Source organism: Magnolia sinica, chromosome 12, assembly GCF_029962835.1.
Source record: "Magnolia sinica isolate HGM2019 chromosome 12, MsV1, whole genome shotgun sequence".
Lineage (NCBI taxonomy): Eukaryota > Viridiplantae > Streptophyta > Magnoliopsida > Magnoliales > Magnoliaceae > Magnolia > Magnolia sinica.
The window spans coordinates 1,975,489-1,996,836 of NC_080584.1; the positions used below are offsets into that span (position 1 = coordinate 1,975,489).

Below are 21,348 nucleotides of genomic sequence, written 5' to 3' on the forward strand. Positions count from 1 at the left end.
ATTATATCAGAAGCTCAAATGGACCACACCAAAGGAAACAGTGGGGATAATGACGTCCATTGAAACCTTCATAGGGCCCACAGTGATATTTATTTGTCATCCAACCTGTTCATAAATCCAAAAAGACATGGATGAAGGAAAAACACAAATATCAGGTTGATCCAAAACTTCTGTGGCTCCCAAGATGTTTCAACGGTAGGCATTCCATTTCTATTATTTCTTGTGATGTGGTCCACTTGAGCTTTGGATGTTCTTCAATTTTAGTCTCATGATCTAAAATGATCTGGAAAGGTGGATGGAAGGCGTGGATAAGACACATACATTACGGTGGGCTCCACATAGTTACTCAGTATGCAATCCATGTAGATAAATCAGTACTGTACTTGCAAGAAGATTTTTTTTTTAACTATATCGCATGCATCTCCACAAATATACCGTTAGGATCATCCTTTCCGCATGATTTTTGAAACATCTTAAACGTCCTCCAATGAATGGACGGTTTTGATTACCGGAAAATCTCTGCATGTGGGCCCCATGAGACAGCGGATGCTGATGGTCCTCAATCGCGCGATGGAGGCAAAAACTAACTCTCGATCAGCATCTTCCCAACTAACGGTTCTATGTGTCTGCAAACTCGACATGATCTAAGTAAATTAACAGTGCCACGTGTCAAAGGATATGTCAGTTAAACAGAGAAGACTCCTATGAGAGTTTACCACCGCTTTAAAACTGGAAGCAACTCTTCTACCGTACAATGGCATGGTGAAATAGCAATCCACACCATTCAATTCGCTGACCCCACTACGGATGGAGTAACCAGCTGATTTTTCCCTTGGAATTTAGATCATTCACGGATTTACTTTCATCCATTCATTTGGTGGGACATTACCTTGCAGTCTCCTATAGTTTGAATGGTATGGATTCCATGCATAAAAGAAATACCTGATGTGATGAGTCACCACCATTTTAAAAACATATGAGGTGATGAGTCACCACCATTTTAAAATGATGGTCGACAATCATACATGTACCACGGGCAAGATAATGGTATATTCGATATTCCATTTGGAGATGATAAGGTAGAACCGGAAGAGCAGTAATATGGTACAGTACCATCTTTTCGAATTACATGTTTCTCAGGTTATCTTTTAATCTGAGCCGTCCAACTAGTGAGTCTCGGTGTGGATAGATGATGTTTACAAAATCAGACATATCAGAGGAGGATAAATATCACTTATCTTCATTCCCCAGAACTTAATATTGTAGTTGTATTTGGAAGCAACTGTTTAGACGGTTGCGATCATCCGATCTAGGTACATCTTATTTTTTGGGAAGAGTCTATCCATGATAGGCCCCATCAGATCAGTGGCTTGGATGAACCAACCATGGTCTCATCCGATCCGTAGAGGGGCCTATTGAATGGATGTTTCAAGATGATGATTGGACCTATTCTGATTCTTCGATCGATCCTGACCGGTCATTTTCCATGTTGTTATTCGGAAGATTAGATAATCGGACGGACATGGATTTTTTTACAATGCCTTACCCCCAATGCCAATGGTGTGAATGAATAGACGGTGCAGATCAGGTTGCCACAAGCTGAATCCTAATAGCAAATGCCCCAACCCACAGATCAATCCGGTCCATTGATCATCAGTGGGGCAGCTCCTTCTAATCTAATGGATGGATTTTTTAACACGAAATCCATTTGGTACATTGAGGCCGCTTGATAATAGGATACCCTTGATTTTTGGCAGATTGCAATTGCATAGTAGGGCCAGTGGGATGGACGGCTTGGATTGCATACAAACCATTTTGCAGGTCTCCTGATACGCACAGGGTCTACCTTATTTGGGTACGACTGTGGAATTACCAAACATCAAAATGAAATGGCACATCTGTCCGGACGCGGATTGGCTGTAACCCCCTCCTGTTGTTCGAATCTATGTGGGCCCTCCATGATGTTTGTGAGAAATCCACTCCGTCCATCCGTTTTTTCAGCTCATGTTAAGGCATAAGCCCAAAAATTAGGCAGATCGAAAACTCAAATGGGCCACGACAGGAAAAGGTGGGGAGGGAAATGCCTACCGTTGAAACCTTCCTGGGGACCACCAGAATGTTTATATGTCATCCAAACCGTTCATAAGGTCTCGCACTAGGATGAACTGAAAAAATAAAAAACAAAAAACAAAAAAAGGCCGATCCAAAATTTTTGTGGCCCCAAGAATGTTTCAATGGTGGGCATTCAATTCCTACTGTTTCCTGTTGTGTGGCCCACCTGAGTAGTGAATCTGCCTCATTTTATGGATCATGACCCAACATAATCTGGAAAAATGGATGAACGGGGTGGATTTCTCACAAACTTCAAGGTGAGCCCCACCTAGCCAGGTGATCCACGTCCATTCTTCCCCAAGGTAAAAATGAAAAACGCTTTTCAACCAATGATAGATCCATCCAAAGCAATTAGGCCAGGTAATCTAGATCATTGATCTAGTGGATCGCACCATATGTGGACGAATTTGCCTCGAAATCGACCCATAGGACAATTTTAACCATTCAATTGTTGCAGATAAGTTGATCAAGTGGGATGGAAATCCTAATTGGAATCCTAAACCCAATTTAAATGTCATGTCAAAAATCAATTATTAATTAGACCCAGCTAAAGTCTAATCCTAACTCTAAAACCTAATGTAGTTGAACCAGTTACTTACAGAGTCAACTTGTTGAGTCAACTCACCCGATTAATTCATTGAGTCAGCTCACCTAGTCAAGCCCAAATGTAAACCGGGCACAAACCAAGCCTAAATTTAAGGGCCACTCAGAGAGAAAAGTATAAACAACAACATACCGCCCTTTAAGCAAAGTCCTTGCGCGTGGAGGAGAGCTTACCTGCCAAAGCAAGAGAGCTCGTGTGTGACGAGAGGCCTCTAGGGGCAGCTAGCCACGTGGCATCTCTCCTGTTTTGGTAGAGAGCTCCATCGGTGTGCTCTGTCTTTTTGCAAGCCTCGAACGTGTGGAAATATAAATTGACTCCAATGCTCCTCCCTTGCACCAAAAATTACAACTTATATCATCCATACTAGCCCATGAGATATTGCCACATGGCAATCTCATATCCTAACCATCCAAACCTCTTTTAACCTCAACTTGGCAAGAATTGCATAAACTGATATGGGAGGCTATAAATAACCTCATTCTCCTCTTATTTCACAAGTTCTCACTCATTCAGGAATCTTTAAGTTATCCCTCAAACCCCTTTTACCTATTCATACTATCCATCCACTGAGGAGAGGAAAGAGCCATAGGAAGGATATCATGGCCCATGTCAAGCTTAGTCCAACCCCATTAAAAGCTTCTTGTGCAACCCAGGTTTCAATCCAAGCCCTCAAATTTGATTGTTGCAACACTACCGTCCACCCAGTTCTCTAATCTTCAATCAGCTTCGTCTAGTTTTAGCATTAGCAATATGCACTACTTACTATCTTCTCTAACCTCCTTGATTATCAAGTTTATCATTTTTATATTACCTTACATCTTACACCCGGTCAATATAAACATATGATCCGTGACTTGCCGACGTAATCGGATCTTACCCATCAGAATTTTGTGCTAATTGGTTATTTGCTTTGGAAAGTAGAGGAATTAGTTCGGATTTTTATAGCTGTAACGCCCTGGAAATCGGGGGTCGCGCATACGCTCAACTCCCGAGTTCCCGAGAGTCACTATTAACCGATTTTCATTAATATGCATGTAATTCGTTTTAGATGCGCAGCTTGAAATTTCCTGGAACATGAAACATAATCACACAAGTCTACTGAAATGAAAGAGATCTATCATGTAAACAGGTCCAAAAATATAAATGGGTCGCACGAGGCATTGCCCAACCAAAACAACAAAAGAATACTATATCCCAAAAATAATGAGGCTAAGCCCACTACACAGCAATCCCAATCCTACCCATCAAGCCGATGGAGAGCCATCCATCAGCTGGAAATAAGATAACTCCTCCTCCTCGTCGAGGCTCGCCTCACCAGGCTCCTCCAATCCTGAGTCACCTGCATCTATGAATGGTTCTGGTTGGTGTTTTAAAACACCGTCCCAAAGTGGGAGTGAGTGATCAACTTAGTGGGTGCTATTAGTCTCAAGTTATTACAGACATCAATTATAATATGATCTTAATAAAAAACAGTCAATCATAAACATCTAACTAATCTTATTAATGCGCATGCATGCACGATGATATGATGTATGCCTTTGCCATAACGCTCCCTTGAGCAACTCCATCTAACGATCGCGTATGACTATACTCCCTCGGTGCGACCTCAACTGCCGAGTCGTCATCCTAACTAGTGCGATTCAATGCGATCGTGTTAGCTGAGTTATTAGTTAGGTCCGTTCATCCAGCAGATTGAGGAATTTGGTACACCCCACGTATCAACGCCCTAAACTGGTTGTGAGGCTGTAACATTCTGGATTTTCACTGTTGTGGATTCCCAAAATTTCGTTAAATTTTTATTTATTTATTTAATTAACTTATAATATTACTTATTAACCTTTAACACTCAATGTTAGTATATACAGGGGTGGTACCAGTAAAGAACCGCACTAGTCCGATTAATCAGCCGTCGGAAGCCAATGAATCCGTCCGATCACTTGAACATCAGGTGTAGTGTAAGGTCTCACCCAACCAGAACAGTGTCCTGAGGCGTTCCACGTAGGATTTGCCACAAGACCGTTCGTTTAAGCTACTCGTAGTAAGGTATCACAAATAAATTAGACCAAGATTTGCCAAATTGATTAGGTCATACGGGTCCTGATAGAACCTGGTGACAGCCCGTGCGGGCTGTACCGCGACGCGGGAAGGTTAGAAAAATCTAAAAATTTAAGGGACCATAGAGCTCACTGGGCTTGTGGACCATTGTGGACCACGGACCCAGTAGACACCCAGAAGTGGGATCTGGCACTGACTGAATGCACCCCACCAATGCTAGGACCGAAATCTGGCGCTTGCAAATTGAACCGAGATACCAGGCTATCCAACCGTCGGATCTCTTCCACATTCACGGTGGAGGTCTAATGAAATTTTCCTACACCTATCCACCAACTCTGGGACCTGATCGTGGAACGGTGACCGTCGATCGTAAATTGGGCCCGTACGACCAAACCCCAGATCCGACTGTCTCCAAATTTTGCATGGCCCTTCATCGGGCCATGAAGCATCTATCCTAGAAATTTCATAGCCAGAGGGCCACTAGAACCACTCCAATTACCAGAATGGACCCCTTAGGGCCTTTTAAAGATCAGAACCGTTGACTCAAACCCCACAACCGTCCATCCGTTTGTTTCCAAATTTTATATGGCCCCTCATTGGGCCATAAGACACCTACACACCAAATTTGGTGGCCAAGGGGGTGTTGGGTCCGCCCCAAAGCCAATAAGAAATCCTAGAAGGAGCCATTGTGGGAATTCATTAAAACTTAAGGCCAGAGAGCCCAAATCTAACTGACTATTTGCTAACTAATCAAGACAATCATAACTAAATTAAAGATCTAACCGGAGCAGAGTCAGATAAGGCCCCGATCTTGAATAATAGACTAAATCAACCTCATTACTCTTTTAGTCTAAAGCCGACGGTTTAGAGTGATCATGACCAAATATTTACTTTCACTAGTTATAAATAGGCCACCTTATAAATATAGTTAATCCAAACCCTAATCATTATCCACGAGAAATCTCAATACCTAATTCATTCCAAAAATGCCCCGATTTTCTGAACAAGCTCTAGACCGCTCGTTGGTGGGCCATTAGTTTCAAAATTATAGAGTAATGTTCGTCTTACTGGGCTCGACGTCCATCGCGGGAGTCAGACCTGGGTAGTGTCCAGAACCGCTCAACTTGAGCCGAAGGACGAGTGCATGAGAAGCGCAAATACCCTAAGGAAAGGAACTGGAACTTAAGTGAATTGAGTCATCCACTCTTATGCAAAGTTGAGAATTTCGGACCGTCGGTTTGCGACCAAACTTCACATGTGGAGTAAGGATATTTTCCTGCTCATATCCGTATAACCGTGGCCCCGATCGACCATCGGTGACCGTTGAATAGACTTCTAATCATATCTGTCGATCGGCGCATCCAAATGGTGGGCCGATCATGTTCATACGTAGATCATCATTAGGGCTAACTATCATATGGTGTATATCAATATGTATATCCTATAGTGGGCCCTAGATCTTGAAAAGACCCTGCCATAGGTCTAGTATAGTAAAAACCCAACACTTGGGGCTATTTTCACCAAATTTGACATTATAAAAGGGCCTCATTTGAGCTCTCTCCCCATACGATTTTGCCCTAGAGAAGGAAAGAGAGAAGAGAGAAAAAGGAGAGGAGAAAGGAGGAGAAAGAGAGGAAGAAGAGAGTGAAGGAGGGTGTTGTTGATGGTGGGGCCCAAGGGAGCTCAACCTTGCAACTCTCCACCCCTTCTCCAAGGAAATCCATACACCACAACCACACATTCGCTCCGTTGATCGTCTAGGTAAAATCCCTCACCTCTTTTTCTTGAAATCCATGTATTGAGGAGAGATTAACATGGATTCTAACATACAAATGCTTGCTTTAGGGATTCCGGCCGTTCAACCCCAAAAATCCCCGCTCCTAGGTCGTTCCCAAGCCTCCAATAAATTCGAAGGTGCGGATTATTGTTCTTAGGTGGCCTAGCACCAATTTTAATAGAGATTAATGATTTTGATTGCTTGGATGTTATATTTGAAAGCCTAGGAAAATCCTAGGAATTGTATGTTGGTTGGAATTGTATGGATTTATATGTTTGGCTCTCTCTCATGATGTCGTTTATGTTTCTCACATGATTTGATGTATGGATGATCATATGCTCATGTTGTGTTGATTTTTATACGTTGTTTGCTTCATATTACGTATGATTTCATTACTCTTGTGTACATGATTTCTTAACATGGAGGAAGTGTTAACTTCCTCACCAACCCACACCACACACATACACTTTTTCATAATGTTAATAGTTTGCTTGTTAGAGAAATTTGAATTGTATGTTGAGCAACATGAGAACATGGTGTTGAATATGCTTGATGTTACTTTGGTAGTTGGCATGCTGAGTCCCTATTCTTATCCTTGGGTTGGTCAGGAATTTGAGAAGTAACGGTAGTCCCATCGATTGGACTATGCTATGGTTAGACCCATGCGTTTGGGCGGGTGTGTGCGAGTGACTGTAGTTCGACTACATGGGTCCTTTGTGCCCGATGTCACTCGCCTCATGTTCGCTCGACTCAGGTGGTCTAGCCTACTATCTGACCAACCTTGATTGTTAACCCTGCTTGTTCACACTTGTATGGAACATGGAACACCCTACAACCGTTGTAGCTCATCAATAACCCACTTGAAATTTGGTCCACAGCCTCGTGAGCCGGGGATGGTGAAATGGGACACAGTGTCCGAGCTATCGGCCTATGCTAGGGTACTGCGCCTCCCCGTAGTGACCTCGAGCGATCCCTTTCTCATGGCACTCTTCATGTGCTTGAAGTCGGGGATGAGGAACCCGACGGGATCACGGACCGCGGGGTCTCGGCCTCACGCATTGGGGGGTCTTGGCCTCGTAACCCGTTTAGGGCATTGATACGTGGGTGTACCAGATTCTCAAATATGTTGGATGAATGGACCTAACTAATCACACTGCTAACACGATCATTGCATCGCACTAGTTAGGGTGGAGACTCGGCAGTCGAGGTCGCACTGAGGGAGTGTTGGCATTGGCGATCGTTAAATGGTGTCACACGAGGGAGCGTTGTGGTGGGGGTATGCATCATGTCATGCTGCATACATGCGCATTAATAAGATTACTTAGACGTATGTGATTGTCTGCTTTTCATTAAGATCATATTATAATTGATGCCTGTGATAACTTAAGACTAATAGCACCCATTGAGTTGATCACTCACTCCCACTCTGGGACGGTGTTTTAAAACACCAACCAGACCCATTCATAGATACAGGTGACTCGGGACTGGAGGAGCCTGGTGAGGCGAGCTTCGAGGAGGAGGACGAGCTGTCCTACTTCCAGTTGACGGAAGGTTCTCCGCCAGCTTGAGAGGCGGGATTGGATCGCTGGGCAGGGGCTCAGTTTTACTCTTTTTGGTCATACTATTCTTTTGCAATTTTGTTGGGTAGCATCTTATGCGACCCATGTATTCCTTTGGACATGTATATATATATATATATATATATATATTTGTATTCAGTCTCTTTCATTTCAGTGGACTTGTGTGGATGTATTTCATGTTCCAGGCTGCGCATTTAAATTGAATCGCATATTAATGAAAATTGGCTATAAGTGACCTCGGGAACTCGGGAGTCGAGTATATGCACGACCCCCGATTTTCAGGGCGTTACAAGTCAAGACCCCCCAATGTGTGAGGCCGAGACCTTGCGGTCCGTGATCTCGTCGGGTTCCTCATCCCCGACTCCAAGCACACGAGGAGTGTCGAAAGAAAGGGATCGCTCGCGGTCACTATGGGGAGGCGCAGTACCCCAGCATAGGCCGACAACTCAGACACGGTGTCCCATTCTACCATGCCTGGCTCACGAGGCTGTGGACCAATTTTAAGTGGGTTACTAATGAGCTACAATAGTTGTGGGGTATTCTAAGTTCCATACATGTGTGAGCAAACAGGGTTAACAACGAGGTTGGTTAGACAGTAGGCTAGACCGCACGAGTCGGGCGAGCGTGAGACGAGTGACATTGGGCACGAAGGACCCATGTAGTCGGACTACATCCACCCAAACACACCCGCCCAAACCCACGGGTCTAACCATAGCATAATCCTACCGATGGGACTACCGTCTCTCCTCAAGTTCCTGACCAACCTAAGAGGGTGAGGGGATTCATGACATACCGACAATCTAAGTTATCAACTAGCATATCACATCATGTTTTCATGTACCTCAATCATACAAATCATATATTCTCAATGAGCAAGCTATCGTTATCATGAACATGTGCATGTGAGTTGTGTGGGCCTATGACGAAGTTAAGCACTTCCCCCATATTACGAAGTCATGTACACAAGCGAAATGACATCATATATAAACTATGAGGCACAATACATGAAGAAATCAACCAGGCATAATCATATAATCATACATACACAAAATCATTTGAGAGGCAAGAACGACATTAAGAGAGCCAAACATGTAATCCATACAATTTCACAAACATATGCTTCCTAGGGCTTCTCTAGAATTTCAAATATTACATCCAAACAACCAAAATCATTAATCTTGTACTAAAATTGGTGCTAGGCCACCTAAGAGTAATAGTCCACACCTATGGGTTGTTGGGGATTCGGAAAATGCCCTAGGAAAGAGGGCTTTCGGGTCGATCGGCCGAAATCCCTAAAACAAGCTCTTACATGTTAGAATTCCAAGCCAATCCCATCTTTCTACATGGATTTCAAGAAGAATGGGTGAAAAATCTTACCTAGGCAACCCACATATGAATGTTGAGGTTAAGGAGGAGAGTTTTTCCTTGTAAGAGAGGTAAGGAGTTGGAAGGGTTGACTCTCTTGGGCCCCACTTCGATCTAGGGTCCACCTTGTAACTCCTTCTCTCACACTATCTTCTCCTCTTAGCTCCTTTACTCTCTTCATCTCTTGGTGGTTGTGGCAAATGAGGGAGAGTTATGAGAGTTAGGGTTTATTTCCTAGACTTGGGGCTTAGGCCCTCTGGCTTTAAGTTTCCTCAAATTTCTAAAATAGCCTACTAGGACTCACTTTTGGAGTTGGAGTGGCCCCAACACTCTCTTGGCCACCAAATTTGGTGGGTAGATGCTCTATGGCCCAATGAGGGGTCATATAAAGTTTGCGAACAAACGGATGAACGGTTATGGGATTTGAGTCATCGGTTCCGATCTTTAAATGGCCCTGTGGGGTCCATTCTGATGATGGGATTAGTTCTGGTGGCCCTCTGGCTATGAAATCCTTAGGATAGATGCTCCATGGCCTGATGAAGGGTCATGCAAAATTTAGGGACGATCGGGTCTGGGGTTTGGTCACACGGGCCTAATTTGCGATCAACGGTCATCGTTCCACAGTCGGGTCTCAGAGTCTGCGGACGGGTGTAGGAAAAATTCATTAGGCCCCCACCGAAAATGTAGAAAAGATTCGACGGTTGGATAGCCTGGTATCTCGGTTTTATTTGCAAGCGCCAGATTTCAGTCCTGACATTGGTGGGGTGCATTTAGTCAGTGTCAGATCCCACTTATGGGCGTCCACTGGGTTCGTGGTCCGCGTTGGTACATAAGCCTAGTGAGTTCTATGGTCCCCTAAATTTTCAGATTTTTCTGACCTTCCGTTGCCGTGGTATAGCCCATATGGGCCGTTGCTAAGCGTAAATGGTCATCCGGCTTGGCGGCCCGCGCTTGGTCTTATCATGGCCCGCCTGGTTTATTCAAATGGGCTAATCCTAAATTAATTTATTTGTGGAACCTCACCATAAGTAGTTAATCGAGCAGTCATGTGGCAGATCTTACGTGGACGCCCCAGGACACTGTTCTGGCTGGACGAGACGTTACAATAGCCCAACCCAAAGCCTGTCATAAGCATTGCACTTGACACAACACTACACACCCCATTGCATTATTTGTGTACAAAAATTAATACTTACTTAACCCTCAACAGTAGTCACGTCATGTGAAGTAAAGATCATACGTCAATACAAGTAGAGTGGGTGCCTAACACCTTTCATCTTTGTGACCATAGTTCCTTACTTAGAATCTCAAATTGCGTATCAAATAGTTATCTTATGATTGTGAATCTTCGAATCATCTCTCCTAACATATTTATAAGAGCCGACTGTAGAAACGAAATAACTGGCTAGTGACAACATGATCAAATGGAACACTCTTTTTAAACACAATGCGAAGCTTTTGAAAAAAGTAAACGCGGAAACATGAGTCAATTCCACCATGGAATCCAGCGTCCAGACCAGTATATCCCTGATGATCGGACTCTATGAGGTCCACCATGATATATGTGTTTTATGCATGCCATCAATCTATTTTGCCCACTCATTTTAGGGCATGAACACAAACTTAAAGCATATAAAAGCACAAAAGGACCGCACTCCAAATTAAAGCATAACCAGAGCTCGTGATAAGCCCTAAAAGCTTTCAACGGTAGGCATTCAATTCCCACTATCTCCTATGGTGCATGGTCTACTTGAGCTTTGGATATATTTCAATTATGGTCTCATGCCCTAAGCCAACGGCGTGTATGAGACTCTATAAGACCCATCTTAATGTATGCATTGTATATCTATGTCATTCATCCATTTTGTCAACTCATTTTAAAGCATGAGCCAAAAAAAAAATAAAAAATGAAACAAATACAAATCTCCGATGGATCACACCATAGGAAATAGTGGTCATTGAATGCTTACTATCAAAACTTCCTAAAGCCTATTGTAATATTTATTTTTCATCCAACCTATTGATAAAATCAAACTGACCTAGATGAAGCGAAGACACAAATATTAACTTGATCCAATTTCTGTGTAGCCCACAGTTAGAGCATGAACCCAAAAATAAAGCCGGTGGATCACACTATGAAATAATAATGATTGAATTTATATCATTAAAAACGTTCTAATGCCTACCATAATGTTTATTTTCCACCCAACCTAATGAGGAAGTCACACAAGACTCAACTGAGGGAAAACACAAATATCAACTTGATCCAATCTTTGTGTAGCCCACAATTTAGGGCATGATCCCAAAAATATCTCCATCTGAATCATACCATAAGAAATAGTGGTCATTGAATGCCCATCATTAAAAACTTCCAAAGCCCACCATAATGTTTAAAAGTCAAAAATCATACTGACCTGAAGAAGGGAAGACACAAATATAGCTTGATCAAAACTTTGTGTGGCCCACAAAATGTTTTTTTGTTTTTTACGGTCTTTCACCAATGTTTCTTGTGGTGTGATCCGAGATTTGGCTCTGCTTCATTTTTGGGCCCATGCCATATAATAATAGAAGATGTAGATCCACAATGCATACATCAATGTGGGACCCACAGTCAGGATCCCACCGGCATTGTTGCATCTGGGGTCGCAACTAAGTCGAGTCCCTAACATGAGCTGAGAAAACGTACGGCGTGGATACATAAAGGCTTCCCACCGTGGTAAAGGGTTGGAGAACGCCTCACCACACGATCTGCATTCGTGTGAAATACGCACCCTTAAAACCTCTCTGGGCCCACTACGATGATTATGGTGATTCAAGTGAAAAAGCAAATATCAGCCTGATCAACAGCCTCTGTGGGCCCCACTATGATATATGTGTTGTATCCACGCCGTCCATCCATTTGGAGATATTATTTTAGGGCATGAGCCAAAAAATGAGCAGATCCAAAGCCATAGTGGATCCCACCACAGAAAACAGTGAGGAGAGTGATGCCTACCGTTGAAACTTTCCTAAGGCCCACCATGATGTTTATTTGAAATCCAACCTGTTCACAAGTTAAAAAATACATGAAATAAGGGAAAAAACAAATATCAGCTTGATCGAAATCCTTTCGGCCTTTAGAATTTTTTTAATGGTGGGCGTTACTCTCCCCACTGTTTTCTGTGGTGGGGTCCACTGGAGCTATGGATTTGACTCATTTTTTGCATGTTGCCCTAAAATGATCTCTCCAAATGGATGGACGGCGTGGATACAAAACATACATCACGGTGGGGCCCACAGAAACTTGGTGAGGTCACTTCAGTAGCGAGTCTCGCTGCTCAACCTGTCAGTATCTAATCCGCCTCCTCGATTGTGAGCGTTTGATCCTTGTGGTCCACTTGAAATTTGGATCTGTCTAGTTTTGAAATCATGTCTTATCATGAGCTGGCAAAACTGACGGATGAAATGAACGTCACACGGACATCTCCATGTGGATAATCCTCACACGTGGCATTCCTGTAAAGCTATAGGGACCATCCAATCTGTGGACCAAATTGTGGACAGAGCATCTCTAAAAGTACAATCCTAACCGTCCAATTCGTGGAGGAAATCTGCGAATTGAACATCTCTAAAATCAAAATCCAATAGATGATCCTGACCTTCGAAATTTCTCTTTTTCATTGTTCTAAATTAATTTTAGAGATGGTGCTTGCGAAAATCATCCCCCGGCCATAAAATTCTCACGGTTGACTGCACATTCAAGATTTCACAACGTGGACCGTTCCGATCATCGAAGAACTTAGCATGTGGGGCCCAATCCGTGGCAACACACGCTGGACCCTCACTCGCGACAGATGCAAATAAAAAAAAAAAAAAAGCGGCTGTATCTATCAGTACGATGGGTGTAACTATCAATTCTTGTGATCATATATTCATATAACAACCTTATATAAAAGATAATTAATAAACACCTACCTTTCATTTCTAATAACTGCAAACGGCCCCTTTAGTTTGGATTACTGAGCATTATACCCCTATCTCTTAGTAATCGGGCAGGCCTACCAAAGTGCGTGTATGTCATCCAACCCGTCCATTCTCCTAGTTGGGTGTGTCCCACCCGGTGATTGGATTATCATGATGTTATGGGCATCCAATATTCAATATTTATGGAGGGACCTGATAGACGGGTTGGATACACTCCTAAACAGCGGTGGGTCCCACAAGCAGCAAGGGTATTTGCGTCGTTTTGTGCAGATTCCCATGAAGCTACTTGCAACAATCCAAACCAGAGGGGTGTGTTTACAATTATCTCAAACAGGCAGAGAGTATACTCGCGTTGAGATGCGAGGCCGTCCGGCAAAAAAGACATATCAGCCCACCAAAAGAACAAAAAAAGGCAAAAAAAAGAAAAAGAAAAAAAGCGTCAGTTAAGCCAGATCTGCTACAGTGCACCGGGGGTGTCACTATCCAGTCTCAAACATGGTGCTGCGGGGACCCGATGGGTGTGTTCTGGTTCGAGGCCCTTGCCTCCATGAAAAACGCGTGTTGTTGCTGCTGCTGACGTGGAAGCATTGAGTAGGGCCCACCGGCCAAACCGTATCCCACGCCGTCCACGTGGCCGCCACCCTGGAAATACGCCTTGAGCTCGTCCTCCCTCAGGCGGGTGAGGGAGACGTCCGAAGCCGGGGCCAGGTATGGACCCGCGAAGGCGGTGGGCCCGCCGCTGGAGGAGCTGGATGGCTGCTGGAGTGACACGTGGCGGGGAGAGGCCGTCGTGGAGCATTCCCCGCCCAAACTGCTCGCCGTCGTACGGCTGCTATTTCCTGAGACGATACATGTAGGGCAGTGCTGCGGCGGATGGAGCTGCCGATCCTTCTGTAGGAGCGTGCACATTGCGCACATGTGCGCACGATAACAATGACAGGAATTAGTAACGCCAAGACGCGAGAGAAGGAACGAGCGCATTGCGCACACTCGCGCACGATAAGGATAACAGGCATTAGTAACGCCAAGATAGAAAATCTCGAGTGTGTGAGAGAGAGAGAGAAAGAGTGCGCATCGCGCACATTTGCGTACGATAAGGGCGACAAGGATTTGTAACCGCCAAGATAGAAAAACTCGAGATCGAGAGATTATACACCGTGGATACGGTATAAATCGGGTCTCTGCTGTATAAAACTACATTTCCGTACTCAGCCCAAGCTCCCAGGAACGTATCCTGACATGCTATACACCGAAAATTCTGTGTATGTGCTGTATACAATGCACCATTCCCCTATCTAGAAAAGTCTTCTACGGTGTTTTCTCTTTTCTTTTTCAATACGCTCGCATACACCGATGATTCAGTGTATATAAGCAGCTCTTACCTTGGACAGCAAAGCAACTTCAGTTTCCATGGATGCTTCCTTTGTTTCTTATAAGTTGGCTCGCATATACACTGAATATTCCGTATATGAGCTATAAGGAGATATTATGGATTTTTGGGAGTATATACCTTGGCTCGGTATGTTGTGCCGTCGGCTTCGACGATCCAACCGGCTTCTCCGGCTAGGGCTCGGAGGACGTCGTTGATGTCGGCTCGAGGGGCAAGGTCGTAATTTCCGTGTTTCCTGAGGCCATTAAATATCTTGGTGGTGATCGAGCGTCTCTGCCGCTCTCGGAGCTTCGTCTTCTCCTTCTCAGTCGCGCGACGAGCTCTCTCTTCCGCCGCGCCTCCAACGCTCGCCTCTTTCATCTCTCTCTTGTATCTCTCCTCTCTCTCTCTCTCTCTGCCATTTATGAAAAGCTATGCTTTTTGGTGTGAGTTCGTTTTCCCTTCGTCGTGACGAAGGAAGTACTGTGTGTCGCAGGATGGTGTGGCCCACTTATTGCTTATTCAAATAATTTAAACCGTCTAAGTTTGGACTGTGTTACATAATATCAGCCCAAAAAAACGTTATTTGAAATGATTTTGAAGTATATCATTTTAACAAAATGGAAGAAACTTTTCAATGGATTTGATTCGACTCTATAAAAATCAGATTTTTAGAATCGTCGATAAATAGTGATTATGGGCAAATAGAATATTTATTGTAGTAATGAAGAAATGTACGGTTGAAATAATCGCATGAACTCAAAATGTGGGCCTGGATGGGTGGAGACATACAGAATGCTGTACGTCCCGACAGAGGCAAAACGAACTCTTTTGGTGTGATAGGAAAGAGAGCGGATTGCTTGTGACGAATCCACTCCGTCCATCTGTTTTGAAAGACGACAATGGGAGAGGATTCTAAAAACCATGCATCCAAACTCAGGTGGGCCACACCAGAAAAACAGTGGGAATAGCAACGTCCACCGTTGAAACCTTCCTGGAGCTGACCATGATGTTTATATGACATCCAAACCGTTCATATAATTATTATCACTCAGATAAGCTGTAGGAACAAATATCATCCTGATAAAAAACTTCTGTCTCTGCCAGGCGTTCAATCCTCACTATTTCACGTGGTATGGCCCACATGAGTTTTGGATCTTCCGAATTTTAGAATCCTTTACTATTGTGGTCTTTCAAAACAGATGGACGGAGTGGATTTGTCACGAATATATCTGTAGGTACCACAGAGCCCTGGCACAGAGATATCTCTATGCCCGGGGTCACGCAATCCGCTCCCAATTTGAAAAAGGATGACGATGATGCTGTCTCCCACAGTCCACGTGGCAGCGTGATGAATCGCAATCGTGTCCGTCCACCTAGTGGGATATACCATGGATGGCTCCTGTATCAACATCGTCTCTTTTGATCTCATCCGTCTATTTTGCGCAGATTAGAACCGTGAACTACTTATATCTTGGACCGTTGATCATCCAATCTATTTTTACGTATGGATGGTCCAGATTGGTACTTCAATCTCCGCTTTACACGTGGCAGGATTGGGAGAGGATTGGCTGTGACCCTGGGCACATAAATATCTCTGTGCTCGGGGCTGTATGGGGTCCACAGAGAAGTCCGTGACAAATCCACTCTGTGCATCTGTTTTGAAGAACCACATTAGGACAGGATTCTTAAAATAAGGGAGACCCAAGGCTCAGGTGGGCCACACCAAAAAAACAGTGGGAACAACAACGTCCGTCCACCGTTGAAACATTTCTGGAGCTTTCCATAATATTTATATGCCATCCAAACCGTTCATATAATTATTAACACTCATTTAAACTGTAGTAACAAATATCATCCTGATAAAAAACTTCTGTCACCGTCAAGCATTCAATCCCCACTGTTCCGTAGGGTATGGCCCACATGAGTTTTGGATATGCCTAATTTTTTAAGTCCTATCTTATTCTGGTCTTTAAAAATAGATAGACGGAGAGGATTTGTCACAAACATCTCTATGGGCCCCACACAGCTCCGGGCACATTGATATCTCTGTGCCCGGGGTTGGAGGAAATCCGCTCCCCTGGTGGAAACAAGTGGAATCATATCGTACGCGGCCCGCATTTATGCATACTACACACGAATTTTCAATTTTGACAAGTGGGGCCCATTTTTTCATAAATCCAGACCGTTGGTATATTGTGTTACTTACTGCATGAAACATTCCATAAAATTCTCCTGGATTGGATTATCCTAGAAACTAATGTTCGGATATTTTCAGTTGGATTTACACCGTTGATGTATTTTGACTCTTAACCGTCAATCTGTAGGACAAAATTTTGAATGGTTAAGATTGACCTTAATCCAAGCAAAGTGGCTTAGACGGTATTAGCAAACGGACCAGATTCAATTGAAAATTCTTATCAAATAAAAATAGGCCGTCATTGCCTGAATAGCCCAACAAGGCCCCTTCATCACCGGATATATAGAGGGCTACAGTTTTAGAATGGTCTCGAGAACTATTTTCCTTTCCTGACTTTCCGTACTCCTTTCAGGCTTTCCCGTACGTGTTGGTTTTTGGACTTGGTACGTATGAAATCTGAGCTGTCCATCAAGTGGGCCCCACCATGAACAGCCCCTCGTAGTAAAACGACTCTTCCTTCTACTCTCGCACGTGTGTATAACACAGCCAATCTACACGCCACCGCATTTGGGGAGATGGCACACGGACATGAGATCCAAGCCGTCCGTCTGTTTGGTTCAATGTATCATGTGGCACATGTGGCGCCTAGAGATGGCCTTCAATGCAGACACGTGTGGGCTTCAGCAAACCTCGCGATGTAAAAGGATGGTCCGATCAAATCCATCTTGGCTGTATGGCTTATTCACTATTTGACCTGTCAAATGAACGGTTCAGATCCGATCAATGGTTGCATTTTCAACTTGATTTTGAACATCAACTTTCTGCCACCCGGGTTCGGTGGATCCTTGACTGTGGAGCCCACTGTAATGTATGTTTATATATATCCAAGCCGTCCATCTTTTTTGCCGGCTCATGTTAGGGCATTATCCCAAAGATTAAACGGATCCAAAACTCAGGTGGACCACACCTTGGAAAGCAGTGGTCGTTTAACTCCCACCATTAAAACTTCTCGGGGCACAAAAGTTCTGGATCAAGCTTATGTTTGTGTTTCTATTCATACAGGTTTATGTGACCTTATCAATTGGATGGCAATAAACATTACGGTGGGCCTTAGGAAGTTTTTAATGGTGGGCACTCAATCACCACTGTTTCCTATGGTGTGGTCCACCTGAGATTTGTATCTGCTTCATCTCTGGCATTATTCACTAAAATGATATGTAATAACGGATGAACGGCGTGGATATAAAACACATACATCAAGGTGGGCCCCACAGTCACGGATCACCGAATCCCCATCCTACATTCTGATTACGTTGATTTTCCTATCACCCCTATGTGTGCTTTCCGTATGGCTCTGCTTCCCTTTCCATTTTTATCAGCTACTTTTTATGGAAAATATGAGTACGGACGCAGTGTAAGATCCATAGCGTGAACAGTGTCCGGTTTTTGAAAGGGGGCCCACTTAGCTAGGTGATCCGAACCGTTGAACTAATGTATCAGGATGGGAACGGATTAAATGAGGCCCAGACTCACCCAACACGGTGCGGGCCTGGCCGTGAGCCACCTTGATGTATGTGTTTTATATCCACGCCGTCCTTCCGTTTTGCCGACTTATTTTTAGGCCATGAGCCAAAAATGAAGTACATCCAAGTCTCAGGTTCCCTACACCTCACTACACCTTAGGAAACAGTAGTGATTGAATACCCACCGTTAAAAACTTCCTAGGGCCCACCTTAATGCCTGTATTAATGTTTATTTTCCATCCAAGTTGATAAGGTCACACAGATCTGCTGTTTCATGTCATGTGGTCCCCTGAGATTTCGATCTATCTTTTTTTGGAAAATGAAATAAAATCATCTGTCAAAACGGATGGACGGCGTGGATATACAATAAATACATCTAGGTGGGCCCCGCGATCAGGGCCGCACCTAATCAGCTCCCTGGGACAACGGATGGAGAAACGCGGGTTCCGTACTCCAGCGCGACGGCGGCAGGGAAAGTACATGACGAGAGATGCAGGGAAACCGCCAAGAACACCGAGTGTACTCGCGCGTGGGAGATGGATGACTGATTGGCGCCACATGTGCCAAGGTGGCACGTGAGTGAAAGTGTCTGCGACCCTTATCAGTCGAGTCCCAATAACCATGCAATCCACCGTTCATCTTGTCGGCCACACTCGCACCGTCAATATGGACCGTTGTTTCCTTTTCCTACATGCATGGCCCGCATGAAGAGATTTTCGGGCGATGGAATGAAAACAATGGGATTCTCCTGAAGAGAATGGGAAGTCCCAGTCCTGATCGCACGTGCCACGTTGTCACGTAAGGGAGGCGAGTACAGAAGAGAATACTCCCTCGAGTACAAAACACTAGCCTGCACTAGTGGGGCCATGTTCCAGTAATCCATACCGTTGATGTATTCGGTCCCATGTCCATCAACTATTCCACTAGAACTAGACAGTAACCCTTCAATTGATGGAGAGAATATAGTTCGTTAAACCCAAAAAAACAACGGTCCTCAATAAACTAGAAAGGAAACGGAGAATTTTTACGGATGAGATCTCCCCAGTTGGATATTTTTGGATTCAATACATAGAAAGTGGGGCCCAACAATTCAACGGTCTGGATCACTGAACCACTGCTCCACTTGTTAAAAAAAAAAAAAAAACGCAGGCATAGAAATCGTGTCCTCAAGTAAGAAACGCATTTTCCACTTTTCATCATTTTCACGTTGAAAGCCCCGGAAAGAGTCTGCAACTTCATAAAAGCACTGAAACTATAGCCCGGAGGATATACAGTATCCTCGGTTTTCAGTTAGTATAAATGGGCCTCATGATCAAGCAATCCAAACCGTTGATCAACGCCCCAAGAAAAAATCTTTTAGATGGAGATATCATAATCGTCAATATCTAGTCCTTTTAATTAAACTTGGATTGCATAAGATGGACCGTACCCCAAACCATCTATTTGCATAACACAGAATGAAAGGTTATGATATGGTACACGAGTTACTTATTGTTGATCTGAACCATCCATGGTGTAAGAATCACGCCGAATGGTGGATCCTAACCCGTTGAATGATGTTAATTTATTTTGTTTACTAACCGTACATCACATGATTATAATCATTAAATCAGTCCCACTAGATATTGATGATAGGACTTATTTTATTTCTTTGGTCAATCTTGACCGTCCATTTTTATGCTATTATCTTGAAGCTTATGATTACCTGATTGGCATGATTTTCCACCGTTGCTTTCTCATACATTTTTTTTGTACATGTGTGGCCCACCTCGTTATTAGACCAATTTGGTTTTGGAACAATGAACATTCACTAGTTTGGCCATCCTATCAACGTCATGGATTGTGCACACGTGTGACATGATGGCACACGTAGTATTGTTAGTGTTAATTGGGTTTGGTCCACTGTTTGGCGTGGCCCACTTTAGGTTTGGGTACAAAATCATGGTGGGTCCCACAGGGTTTTCAAAATTGCCTGGTACCCAATTTGAATCCATATATGCGTACATATATGGTACATGTAAAGAGGGAAACGGATTGGCTACTCCCCCTGCCACCAGCCAATGGCTGATGGTCGGTGCTCTGTGGGCCCCGCAATGATGTATTTTTTTCATCCATGCCGTACATCTATTTTTCTAGATCATTTTATGGTATAAGACCAAAAATTAGTTATATCCCAATCTCAGGTTGACCACATTACAGGAAACAGTGTTCAATAAAGGTCGACCATTAAAAGCTTTTTGGGGGCCATAAAAGTTTTGGATCAAGCTGATATTTGTTTTTTTTTACCTTCATCTGGGTCTGTATAACCTAATCAACAGATTGGATGTCAAATAAACAGTACACCGGGCCTTAGGAGGATTTAAATGGTGGATATCCAATCACTATTATTTTCCTGTGGTGTGGTCCACATGAGGTTTATATCCATCTCATTTTTGGGTCAAGGCCCTAAAATGATCTTTAAAAATGGATGAACGGAATGGATGAAACACATACATCATGGTGGAGCTCACAGAGCACCGACCACCAGCCATGGCAGGGGGAGTAGCCGATCCGTTTCCTGTAAAGAGAAAGGCTAAGGCACAAGGAGTGGAATGAATAAGAAGAAAGGTTCATCCAACCGTTAGATGCGTCCAATGTGTTAAGTTCTTTGGGTGGTTGTTAATAGCTTTTATTTTGTACCCAACCTAATAGTTAGATTCACCCAACTTTTTGGGTGTCCCATTTTCATGATAGGACAACCTTAATGGATAGATGAGATGTCATGCAAGCAGTATAGTGGCCCCAAATGCTCAGTACAATTAGTTGTTTGTGAGCAATTCTAAGTATTTAAACAAAGTTAAGGTGAAAAACTTCAGTTAAT

At 43.7% G+C, this 21,348-nt stretch overlaps 1 protein-coding gene across 1 annotated transcript; it reads right to left on the reverse strand.

Annotated features, from left to right (window-relative positions):
• Positions 1-13,796: 13,796 nt before the first annotated feature.
• Positions 13,797-15,249, reverse strand: LOC131220767 (BES1/BZR1 homolog protein 4-like). The gene is made up of 2 exons (XM_058215600.1): positions 14,967-15,249; positions 13,797-14,347 (listed from the first exon to the last, which is right to left on the reverse strand). Exons 1-2 carry the CDS (start codon positions 15,204-15,206, stop codon positions 13,946-13,948), a joined length of 642 nt encoding a protein of 213 aa, XP_058071583.1. The 5' UTR covers positions 15,207-15,249; the 3' UTR covers positions 13,797-13,945.
• Between the last annotated feature and the right edge of the window lie 6,099 nt (positions 15,250-21,348).

What these genes read in the sequence shown, in the direction of transcription:
- LOC131220767 (XM_058215600.1), bottom strand. Translation starts at nt 15,206, where the DNA reads ATGAAAGAGGCGAGCGTTGGAGGCGCGGCGGAAGAGAGAGCTCGTCGC. An exon ending in GCACAACATACCGAGCCAAG is followed by an intron (nt 14,348 to 14,966) that starts GTATATACTCCC and finishes ACGCTCCTACAG; the next exon opens with AAGGATCGGCAGCTCCATCC.